General features: G+C 49.3%; 1 protein-coding gene across 1 annotated transcript in view; it reads right to left on the reverse strand.

The window, feature by feature from the left end:
* Positions 1 to 12,954, reverse strand: part of PPM1H (protein phosphatase, Mg2+/Mn2+ dependent 1H) — a 188,592-nt gene that overhangs the window by 158,779 nt on the left and 16,859 nt on the right. Inside the window, exon 2 of the mRNA XM_021711172.1 lies at positions 3,755 to 4,099. Coding sequence (XP_021566847.1) covers positions 3,755 to 4,099 — 345 coding nt within the window. The remainder of the gene's footprint in view (positions 1 to 3,754; positions 4,100 to 12,954) is intronic.

Here is a 12,954-nt window from a genome sequence, read left to right on the forward strand (position 1 = left end):
AGGCCCAACTTGGGAATTTCCAAAAGTCAAATGTTTCTGCCTGGAGACAGTGACTATAAACACCTAATATTGACGGTGGAAGGAAAGGCTGATAGCTTCTACCAGCAGGCAACAGTCTGTAGCTATTATTTTGAGAGTATGTGGTATGATTTCTGTGCTGGGGGTTCTGAAGTCACCCTGAACAATTTAATAAGATTAAGTAGGGTGCTGTCTCTGTGAAACTGGAGTCGATTATTTTTACTTATTTTAGAGATAAGGTCTCACTCTGTCTCCCAGGCTGAAATGCAGTGGTGTGATCAGAGCTCACTGCAGTCTCCAATTCGTGCGCTCAAGTGATCCTCCTGCCTCAGCCTCCCGAGAGGTTGGGACTATAGGCGCAGACCACCTCTCCCTGCTAATGCAGTCGATTTTTTCAGAAGTCTTCAAGGAAGCAAAGTAAAAACTACAGTGCCTGTTTGTGATTAAGGTAAACAGAAGACTGTATCCAAACAGGGACAGTTTGGAGATTGGGAGAGTATCAGCAATGACCACAGGACAGCAGGCATCACTGGCTCAGTCCTGGGCAAAGCACAGGCCCAACACCAGATGGCACAAGAAGCAAAAAATGGAGTGTGCTTCCCCATGAGTGTGGCCAAACACACGGTGCAAATCCAGAGAGGCCGAAGCATGTGGCAGCTAGAGGGACAATCTGGGGAAAGGTGCAGGGTGCGGGGCGGGGGGGATTGGGGAGGAACACAGAGAAGACAAAGCTTACATCTCAGCATTCATAGATGGCCCCCAGACTTCCACAGGCGGGGTTCAGATGGCCTCTGCATTCCCCTGGTGACACAGTCTGGATGTCTGCCCCTCTAAGTCTCAGGCTGAAATGTGGTTCTCAGTGCGAGAGGCGGGGGCTCTGGGAGGCAACCGGGTCATGGGGGTGGGTCCCCCGTGATGGCTTGGTGCCCTCCCCATGACCACGAGCGAATTCTTACCCTGCTCGTTCACATGAGAGTCGGGCACCGGCTCTCTGGCATCTGCTCTCCCCACGTGACACGCCTGCTCCCCGTCCCCTGCCGCCATGCCCGTGGTATCCCGAGGCCTCCCCAGAAGCAGAGACCAGGGCCACCGTGAGCCAAAATAAACCTTTCTTTATATGTCACCCAGGCTCAGGTGTTCCCTTACAGCAACACAAGACAGAGCAGTCCCCAGCATCACGCCTACCCAGGAAATCCCTCTCTCAACAATGGTGACCTCAGCTCGCCACCTCTGGCCTGCCTGGGGTCTCTTCACCCAGACAGTCGGTCTCCTGAGCCCGGGGCACCCTCCAGCCCTGCCCCAGCCCCTACTTTGCCTGCTTTAACCCTGCCCCTCCCAGGGTTCCCTCCCAGAAGACCCCTTCCTTCACCCCTTCCCCAGATGCCTGCCCACCTGCAGTTCCCTTTTCCCACCTGCATTTTACTTGTTCAGTACTCGTCTTTCTCTGATTTCTTTCATGCTCTTTTCCCATCCAGGCCCAGCACAGAGTTGGTTCTCAACACATATTTATTTTTCAAGTCAGAGTCTCTGTCACCTAGGCTGGAAGGCAGTGGCACGATCATGGCTCCTCATAGCCTAGACCTCCTAGGCTCAGGCGATCCTCCTGCCTCAGTCTCCTGAGTTACTGGGACTACAGGTGTGTGCCACCACAACTGGCTAATTTTTTATTTTTGCAGAGATGGGTCTCACTACACTGCCCAGGCTGGTCTCGAAATCATGGCCTCAGGCGATCCTCCAGGTCTTCCCAAATGTTGGATTATAGGTGTGGGCCACCACACCTGGCCTACAACAAAAAATATTGATTGAACAAATGACATGTGATAGTGAAGCATGCTTTTTTTTTTTTGCTGGCAACTAAGTATCCAAAAAAAAATTACAGGTAATGAACAGGTGAATTAAAGGCTGATAAAAATATTCGAGACAAAAAACGAGGCTCTTTCTTTAAGTGCAATTGTTACCAGCAAGTCCCAGCCATGAATAGCGGGAACAGCCAGAGGCCCTCATGGGGCCCGAGCCAGTGTGACAGTGGCCTCTAGTGGACAAGATGGAGAATGCAGTCATTTGGAGGAAAAGCTGTCCCAAGGTGCCAGTTAACTGAAGAAGTAAAAATCCCAGTTTCCTCTGTTTTTCACTTCTATCATGTAAACAGGCTTTCTCTCCCATGATGGGGCGAGCCCTTTGTCAAATGTTTGCCTAAAGAGATAGTGATTTTAAACCGATAAATGAAATATTTAGCGTTCTGGGCATTGGTGTCTAGAAACAATCACATCAGCACTTGTACAGAGGGCTAGAGTGAGATTTTACATCAAACCTGAGTGGCAGCCAATTCTCCTGCCTTGGTTCCTTTTTTCCTCAATAATATTTTCCAGCCTCCTGGTATTTTTATCGGGATTGCAGGGTTGCGGGTTCTCAGAAACTTCTGCGAGAGGGGTGCATTTTATTTTTTAAGAGATGGGGTCTTGCTGTGCTGTCCAGGCTGGAGTGCAGTGGCTATTCATAGGCACAATACCGTGACTGAACAGCATGAGAGTTTTGGCCTACTCCGTTTCTGACCTGGGCTGGTTCATCCCTCTTGGGCAACCTGGCATGTGTGCTGTGGGCACCCTCAGAGCTGGAGAGATGCTGTGGGCTGCTCTGGCTAACAGCTCCCATCACTTCCGCATCTCCAGGTCTGAAGGACACCAGTACCCACTTGCCTGATTCAAGTCCCCATCAACACCCCTGACCAGCTCTCATTCTTTCTCTGCACGCCGGTTGCCGCAAGCAAACTCTTTGGAACCCAAATAACTGACTCACTAAGAAACCAGCTCACTCAGGGGTTTGAGACCAGCCTGAGCGACATGGTGAGGCCTCATCTCTACACTAAGTCCAAAAAATAAACAAAAAAAAGATTAGCCAGGCATGATGGCACGTGCTGGTGGTTCCAGCTACTTGAAAGGCTAAGGCGGAAGGATGGTCTGAGCCCAGCAGGTCGAGGCTGCGGTGGGCGTGAGCATGCCACTGCCCTTCAGCCTGGGTGACAGGGTGAGACTCCAATTAAAAAAAAAAAAGCCAGCTCAGAGAGGGAAGGAGCTCACACAGCTCAAGGCAGAGGCGGCCGTCCACGTGCACTCCAGCTGGGTGGAACAGCAAGGGACATGGGGGACCACGGCAGACCCTTCCCTGGGACATTCTCGAGAGCACAGCGGACAGGGAGGATGCTGACATTCGATCAGACCCGGTCAAACTGAAACATGCACACACATCCACGTGCTGGGGAGGACACGTGGCTCTTGTATACCAGCCCCTGGCCTCTGTCCTCCAGCCGCGCCTGTCGCCAGGGCGGATAGCCTTTCCAGCTCATATCTGCAGAGGGAAAGGGCGTCGGGGCAGCTTTTGCCTAACCCCAGACCTCATACCCATGTAAAACAGGTGGTGGCCACAGTCACAGTTCAGCTTCACGGAGCTGTACGTTGGCGTTCACACATTGTGAGGAAATGGAGGTGGTCAGACAGAGACTTAGTAAGCCATGACCTTGCACACTGCCCCCCTCTGTGATCTCCTTGGACAGTCTGTGACCTCAGTGCCAGGGCTCGACCTTGCTGCGGGCCTCTGAGGTGAATGGCCGCCCTGCCACACAAGGGAGACATGAGGTGTGTGGGGGGAAAGGCAGGTGGGGTCCCCAGGCTTTCAGGGCGTCTCCGAGGGGAGGGTTGTGGCTAACGCCCCCGTGGCCCCGGCTCCTTGGGACACCTACCATTTCCTTGAACGCACTCTCCAGGGCCCCGATGACCAGGCACTCGTGTGGGATCTTCTTCTCAGTGAAGAAGCGAGTAGGGGGCGTCCCAGGGGAGCCCGGGGTGCCCACCCCTCCACGCAGGGAGGCTGCCCGGGTCAGAGTCCGGCTGTTGGCGGGTGTGTTCTCAGGCTCCTCGCCCAGGCAGGTGGGGGGCAGCACGGCGGAGTTCCTCAGGATGTCCACAATGTCCTGCAGCTGCTCCGTGACATGGTGTTGCAACAGGCGCGACGCCACTACGGCTGCCCCGGACCCCGCGTGGCCATCAAACAGCGACCAGTAGTAGCAGGAGATGCCCTCGGATTCCTGGGGGAGAGAGCGACAGTGACAGGAAGGGGTAAGAACGTCTGTGGCCTCTGCCCCACAGCCAGGGGGACACCGCTAGGCCTTCGGGCTCAGCGTCCCCTTGGCTGGCCAGCTGGGGTCTGCAAACATGAGGCTGACACACCACAGACATGCACAGGGAAGGGCCCACAGATGAGTCACTCTCGTCACCGCCATCCAAGGGATGCAGTGTCCCTGCCTGTCCACCTGGGGAAGGGGCCACGTGATCTCATGGCTGTTACTACTTTGAGGGCAAAGTCTACTTTGACTTTTAGGCGTGGGTATAAAACTCCCCCTGCGGAGCTGAGTCTGCAGAGGCCTAGATTGGACATCTAACGCCTTCCCCCTTTTCTCTCTCAACTCCTCAGCAGGTCTGGCCTGGAGCCTTGGAGAAAACTGGGCCCTTTCTGCAAGTTCTCCAAGGGGAAATACAAGGTCTAACCATGAAGCTTGAGAACCATCCCAGAAAAAGTGCTCCCTACCCCATGGCTGAATATCACTATGGTCACCTTCAAAGTCCTCCCCTCAGGAAGCTATGCACCGATGCCAGTGGCTAGTCTGCGTGTCCAAGCAATGTTGGAACTCTCTTTCCGGAAAGGCCATCAGAGCCATCATCATATTACCCTTGATGTCCTGAATGTCATCAGATGTCTTCCTTTCCATATTTCCTATAATTATCTTTGGGTAAAGAAGAAAGTCACTGGGGGCCAGATCAGGTGAGTAGGGTTATTTGTACAAGGCTGTCAATGTTAGCACATGGTGGCAGGTTTGTGAACTTCACCGGCAAAGCTCAACAAATAACAAGGACAGCTCTGATGGACATTCCAGAAAGAGTTCCAAAATTGCTTTGACAGGTAGACGAGGCATAGTTTCCCAAAAGGACTTTGAAGGTGACCGCAGTGATATTCAGCAACAAGGTATACAGTACTTCTTCTAGGATGGTTTGCAAACCTGATTCTCGAACCTCTCAAGTAGCCCGCTTTTCTCCCTGAGGGCCCTGGCACACTCAGAGAATTGTCCCACTTCCTTTGGTCTATGTCAGACCAACTCACAGCCCACGACTCACAAGCAGCCCAGGACAGCTAGTCACATGGCCCCACAAAATCTTTTAATATCATATGTTTTTTAGCGTTTATTTTCCTCATGACCTCATGTGAAGTCCCATTTTTGAAGTGCACAGTCACGCCTTATTCATGACATCACTTTTGGGCAGCAAATACATTTCTGAGCAGCTGTTTTTAACTAGGAAGTACACCAAAAGCAAACTTTGAACAAACATTTCTGGGGAGCACCTTGAGAAATCACTAAGAATTGCGACCACTTCCACCGAACTGGACAGCGATGGATTGGTTTTACAAAAACAGGGTCCGATTTCCCACTAGTTTCATATTGTTCTCATTTTTCTAAACCTTATAGTAAAAAACACTTAAAAAGAGAAGTCCGTACGGGCAGTGGGGAGCCCATGGAAGGTCTTTGAGCAGAAAAGAAAGAGAGAGAGAGAGAAGTCCTATTATGTATATACACTAACTATATTACATAGTTTATGTGCGGCCCAAGACAATGCCTCTTTACTCGATGCGACTCAGGGAAGCCAGAAGGTTGGACAGCCCTCGTCTACATCCTGAGCTTCTAGAACATTGTTTCCCCCTGGAAACCCGGTCTAGTCCAGGCCTCACCAGAGGCAGTGGGTTCAAATCAACCCTCCACATTTCCCGCCTCCCTCAGTCTCCAGCTGATGTCTTTCTGTTCCCTCTTCTCACCTCACAGTTCTGTGCAGCCTGTGTTCCCCCATCATCATGGATTTAGTACTTGTGCCTGAATTTCTAGACTACTTCAAGATGAGTGCTTTTATAAACCATGCTTGAGTCACACATGTGTTAGATCTTAGCTTAGGCTGGATGTGGTGGCTCACACCTGTAATCCCAGTACTTTGGGAGGCAGAGATGAGAGGATTATCTGAGCCTAGGTGTTCAAGAACAGCCTGGGCAACCTGGTGGAGACCTTATCTCTACAAAAAAATCAAAAAGTTAGCTGGGTATGGTGGCACACACCTGTAGTCCCAGCTATTCAGGAGGCTGAGGCAAGAGGATTGCCTGAGCCCAGCAAATCAAATCTGCAATGAACTGTGATCATGCCTCCGCACTCCAGCCTCGGTGACAGAGTGAGATGCTGAGTCAAACAAAACAAAACAAAACAAAACCAAAAAAACTTATCTTAGAAGAAAAGGCTCCCATAGAATCAAGAGCCCAGAAATAAGCCCATATAGGTGGTCAACTAAACCTGAACAAAGTTACCAAGAACACACACTGGGAAGAGTCTCTTCAACAGGTAACACTGGGAAAAGTGGACATCACCTGCAAGAGGATGAACCTGGGTCCTTATCTTGCATCATGTAGAGAGATGAACATGAAATGTACCAAAGACTTACATGGAAGACCTGAAATTGTGAAACCCCTAGAAGAAAATGGAGGGGAAAAAAGGCCTTGGTATTGGTCTCAGCAATAAGTTTTTTAGAGATGGAACCCAAAGCACAGATAATAAAAGCAAAAATAAACAGTGGGCTATGTCAAACCAGAAAGCTTCCGCACAGCAAAGGCAACATTCCACAACACGAGAAGGCTGCCTGTGGAACAGGGGAGATGTCTGCAAACCATGTCTGACAAGGGGTTCGTTTTCAAAATGTACAAGGAATGCCTACATTTCCATTGCCAAAAATCCCAAATATACTGACTAAAAACCAGGTGAAAGACTTGAGACTTTTCTCCAAAGAAGACATGCACGTGGCCCAAGGATATATGAAAGATGTTCAACATCATTATCTTTCTTTTCTTTCTTATTTATTTATTTGCTTTTTATTTTTTTGAGTCCGAGTCTCACTTTGTTGCCCAGGCTAGAGTGCAGTGGCATGCTCATGGCCACTGCAGCCTCAACCTGCTGGGCTCAGGCAAACCCTCTGCTTCAGATTTCCAAGTAGCTGGAACCACAGGCACACACTACCACACCCAGCTGATTTTTTAATTTATTGTAGGGATGAGGTCTCGCCAAGTTGCCCAGGCTGGTCTCAGGCCCCTGAGCTCAGGCAATCCTTTCGCCTCGGCCTCCCAAAGTGCTGGGATCACAGGTGTGAGCCACCGCGCCAGGCCACACATTGCTACCGTTCAGGAGAAAACTCTTGGTGAGCTGAGATCAGGAAGGGCCATCCCCAATCTGACAAGGGTGTCTCTGCAAAGCCTATATCATAATTCATGGTGACACACTGAGTGCTTTCCCCTAAAATCAGGCAAAACGTAAAAGCATGTGCTCTCAACACTTCTACCCTGTGTTGTACTGGAGGTCCTTGACAGGCAAAATTAAAAAAAAAAAAAAAAAGACCTGAAGATCATAAGGAAAAAGAAAAAGAAAACTGCATTTATCCTGACTTTGTACAATTTGAACATGCCGGGCCTTAGAATTGTTTTCTTCATGCTTCACATGGCTGAAGTTCATTATTTTTGGTCTGTGGGTTTATGGCTATTTCATCAGATTGAGAACATTGTTGGCATCCCTTTCTCTCTTGTCCTTAGAAGAACTGAATGACACTATATTAGTCCCTAGAAGTTGGCTCTCAGCTCACAGAGGACATTTTCATTTTTTGACTGTTTCATTTTGGTTCATTGCTACTGCAATGTGCTAGAGCTCACTGATGTGTTCTTTTGTGTGTGTGTGTGTGTGTGTGTGTGTGTGTGTTGAAGTCTCACTCTGTCACCCAGGCTGGAGTGCAGTGGCACACTCACGGCCACCACAGCCTCGACCTGCTGGGCTCAGGTGATCCTTCTGCCTCAGCCTTCCAAGTAGCTGGAACTCCAGGTGTGCACTACCATACCCAGCTAATTTTTGATTTATGGTAGTGACAAGGTCTCCCCAAGTTGTGCAGACTGGTCTTGGGCCCCTGGACTCAGGCAATCCTCTCTCCTTGGCCTCCCAAAGTGCTGGATTACAGGCTTGAGCCCCCACACCCAGCCTGATGTGTTCTTAATCTTTTTCTTTTTTGATTAAAAATGGGCAAAGGGTTCGATTAGACATCTTCCAGATTTCCAAATTTGCCAACAGGTATATTAAAAAGGCTCAATATCGCAAATCATCAGGGAAATGCAAATCAGACCACAATGAGGTATCACCTTGCACCTGTTATGAGGGCTGTTATTCAAAAACGCGAGAGACAGGCATCGGTGAGGATGTGGGAAAAAGTGCACTATTGGTGGGAATATCAGTTGGTACAGCCATGATAGAAAACAGTATGGAGTTTCCCTCAAGAACCTCCCTACGATCCAGCAATCCCACTACTAGGTGTACCCAGAGGAAAGGCAATCAGTTTGTTCAAAAGATATGTGTACATCCATGTTCACTGCAGTAATTCACAACTGCCAAGATGTCAAAATGACCTTCATGTCCATCGACAGATACATGGCAAAGAAAATACAATAAAATATAATTCAACCATCAAAAAGAAGACAATTCTGCCATTTGCAACAACACAGATAAACCTGGAGAACATTTTGTTAAGTACCAGGCACAGAAAGACAGATGCTGCGAGATCTCACTTCTATGTGGAATCTAAAAAAGTCGAACTCATAGAAGCAGGAAACAGAATGGTGGTTGTCAGGGACACCGGGTGGGAGAATTGGGAAGGTGATGGTCAAATGGCACAAATGTTCAGTTATAAGACAAGGACGTTCTGGTGAGCTGAGGGTACAGTGTGGTGGATGCAGTTAACAGAACTGGACGGGGCATGGTGGCTCTCACCTGCAATCCCAGAACTTTGGGAGGCCAAGGTGGGAGGATTATTACTTGAGCTCAGGAGTTCAAGAGCAGCCTGGGCAGCACAGCTAGACCTTGTCTCTACAAAAAAATGAAAAACTTCGCCAGGCATGGTGGCACATACCTGTAATCCCAGCTACTCAGGAGGCTGAAGTAGAAGGATCATCTGAGCCCAGAAGGTTGCCATGACTGTGTCACTGTACTCCAGCCTGGGTGACCGAGTGAAACCCTGACCCAAAAAACAAAACAAAACAAAACGAAACCCCCAAATACTGTGTTGTATTCTTGAAATCACCCAAGGGAGTAGATTTTAAGTGTCCTCATGATACATACACAAAAACTGGTAACTGTGTAAGGGAATGGATGTGTTAATTAACTTGACTGTGGGGATCATTTCACAATATATACATGTATCAAATCCCATTACACCTTAGATATATAGAACCTTTGTCAATTACACCTCAATAAAACTGGGGGGGGGGGATGAAACGTTGCATTTGAAGAAAATATACAATGTAACTAGAGGGATAGGATAGGTAAGACCAAGATCAAGTAAATATCTGGGATCTTTACTTTCAGAAAACTGACAGACAAATAGGTAAAGTGCATGAAAACATTCACTTCTGACTACTAGGGTTAACTACCCCACAAGCAGGAAATACTGAAAACTTTTTTTTTAGCTGAAGCCATTAAATAAGGTTCTCAGAGAGATGCTAGAAGAAGCTGTGTAGTTACAGTGACACGTGTCAGTACTGTCTGTGCTCTTTAAAATTGTTTTCGCTTAATTCTGTGCTAGGTACTGAGAGATATTGTTGCCCAGGCTGGAGTACAGTGGCACCATCACAGCTCACCGCAGCTCCAAACTTCTGGGCTCAAACGATCCTCCTACCTCAGCCTCCCAAGTGGCTGGGATGACTGGCACATACCACCACGCCCAGCTAATTTTTTTGTAAAGATGAGGTCTCACTATGTTGCCCAGGCTGGTATCAAATCTGGGTTCAAGCAATACTCCTTCCTCAGTCTCAGAAAGCGCTGGGATTACAGGCATGAGCCAGTATGCCTAGCCAAAAGCCCTATTTTTAGTCAATAAATATGCAATTGGAGCACCTTCTATGCAATGGGTACTGTAGAAAGAGGTATCAGACATGGCCTGATTTTAATAATCCAGTGGGGAAGATGGACACTGATCAAATAACCACACACAGAAACATAAGAGGTCAAGGAGAGACTTGGTACCTTGAGGCAGCCACAGAGGACACACCGGGGAAGGCCTCCTGAGGACCCGACTGAGGGATGCAGGGAAGTTCAGGAGATAAGACAGGAGGGACAGAAGGCCACACAGTAGCAACAGCAGGTGTAAAGGCCCTGGGGTAGGAAGGCACATGGTGAGAAGAAGGAGATTCAACCACAGTCACATGGCTGAATGGGAGAGTGAGGCAGGAAAGGAGGCCACAAGATGAGGCTGGAGAGGGAGGCTCTGGCTAGCTGCTTATCCTTCCAGGACACAGGATGAATGTCAGCTTTAGTGTAAAAGCAGCAGAGAGCCATCGATTGAGGTGGGAATGGTGAAATTGACAAAGGATTACAAAAGATCACTCAAGCCATGCTGGGAGGAACAGAAGGGGAGTAAGAGTGAGGACGCTGGGCAGGAGGTAAACCCTACCCTGAAGACAGGCTATCGGGCAGGTGAGCAGGGCTCTGTCTCCTTCCTGGGGAGAGACTGGGCTGCATCGCGGCCCTGCAGGCAGCGCCGGTCACCTGGGACACACAGGGCAGGGAAAGATGGCTGCAGTGATGGCTTCCTCAGGACACCTTTGGACAAGCCATGACAACAACCATGCTCTGAGCAGCTGTGGTCGCAGCAGATGCTGCAAACTGTGCTGTTTGCTGTAAATACCCACATTAACGCTGCTGAGTTTCTAGTAGGTGACCCGCAAAGACAGTTCCCTACTCACTTGACCCAGAAAACCCCACAAGTCACACAAGCCAAGTGGCTCCAATCTCTGTGTTCACTTTAAGAACACCTGAGCCGGGCTCGGTGGCTCAGCCTGTAATCCCAGCGCTTTGGGAGGCTGAGGTGAGCAAAATGCTTGAGCCCGCGGGTTTGAGACCCACCTGGGCAACTTGGCGAGACCTCATCTCTACAATAAATCCAAAGTTAGCCGGGTGTGGTAGCGCGCGCCTGTAGTTCCAGTTACTTGGATTGGAAGGCTGAGGCGGAAGGATTGCTGGAGCTCAGCAGGTTGAGGCTGCAGTGGCCGGCAGCGGCCACTGCACTCCAGTCTGGGTGACAGAGTGAGACTCCAACTCAAAAAAAAAAGAGCCCCTGAGATAAGCCGGGCATGGTCTTGTGCGCTCTTAGTTCCGGCTACTTGGAAGGCTGAGGCGGAAGGATCGCCTGAGCCCAGCAGGTCGAGGCTGAGGTGGCTGGGAGCGTGCCCCTGCACTCCAGCCTGGGTAACGGAGTGAACACCTACTCAAAAAAAAAGAACACCTGAGAAACTGCCCAGGTCATCAAGGGAATGCACATGTGAAAAGCTACCAAGTGTGTGAAAGATGTCACCTTAGGGAGCAGCAGGGCTGTGCGGTGCCATTCTGACAGAGCCAGTGGGTGTGTCCAGACCAACGGTGGGGCTGGACACAGGGTCAGTGGCCCCAAACCAGGGGACCGAATGTTTGCTGCATGTGATTAATAATGCAGTGAGTAATGCTGGGCCTGAGGGCTTTGATGTGGATTCTCTGGTCACTGAGCACATCCAGGTGAACAAAGCACCCAAGATGCTCGCGGCAATGGCAGAGCTCACAGTCGGATGAACCCGCACATGTGCTGCCCTGGCCGCCCCAAGAGGGTCCTCACTGGAAAGGAACAGATCATTCCTGAACTGGAGGAGAAGGGGTGCGTAGAAGGAAAAGCCTTCCCAGAAGAAACTGGAGAAACAGAAACTGATGGCATGGGAACACATTCAGCATAAAATAAATGCACATTAAAAATGAAAGCAGAAACAACGTCGTCCCATTCAGACAGCAATAAACACACGTGATCGTCTGAAAGCGCCACAGGACAGGGTGCAGGCAGCACTAAGTAATGGGAAAGTGACCGGAAGACCCAGATTCGAATCCCACCTTTAATGCCAAGCAGCTGCGTGGGTGACGGAACACAGTAGGGGACATGCAGTGTTAGACCAGCCTGGGCAACACAGCAAGACTTTGCCTCTACTACAAAAAAATAATAAATAAATAAAATAAAATAAGCTGGGTGCAGTGGCTCATGCCTGTAGTTCCAGCTACTTGGGGCACTGAGGTAGAAGGATCGTCTGAGTCCAGGAGGTAGAGGCTGCAGTGAGCCATAATTGTGCCACTGCATTCCAGCCTGGGCAACAGAGTGAGACCCTGACTAAAAAAATAACAATAATAATTAAATACATTTTAATAATTTAAAAATAGTTAAATATTATATTGATATATAGTAGTATGGTTTTGCATCTCAATAAATGAACAAACACGTGGGGGTATATTCTTTAAAAAAATTTTTTTTTTTAGTTGGAGTCACTCCGTTGCCCAGGCTGGAGTGGCACACTTACGGCCACCCCAGCATCGACCTGCTGGGTTCCGACGATCCTTCCGCCTCAGCCTTTCAAGTAGCTGGAATGACAGGAGTGCTGCCGTGCCCGGCTAATTTTTGATTCATTGTAGAGACAAGGTTTTGCCAAGTTGCCCAGGCTGGTCTTGAACCTATGGCCTCAGGCAATCCTCTCGCCTCGGCCTCCCAAAGTGCTGGGATGACAGACTGAGCCACCGAGCCCAGCCTAAAAATTGTTTTTAACAGATGGTTTGGAGACTGTTACTCTAGAAATAGTTGTCCTTAGAGAAAAAGTGGTGTCCTTCTGACTGTGTTTAACACACTCAGCTCATTTACTATTCAGTTTCCCTGACCTGCCCTAACTATTCAGGTATTTCTAGAACCTGAGGAGGGACCTTCAGCAACAGCACGAAAGGCCCATCACAAATGTAGAAATCAGCTGGGCTCGGTGGCTCAGCCT

This window comes from Carlito syrichta, unplaced genomic scaffold (assembly GCF_000164805.1).
Source record: "Carlito syrichta isolate Samal-C Ts95f unplaced genomic scaffold, Tarsius_syrichta-2.0.1 Scaffold301892, whole genome shotgun sequence".
Lineage (NCBI taxonomy): Eukaryota > Metazoa > Chordata > Mammalia > Primates > Tarsiidae > Carlito > Carlito syrichta.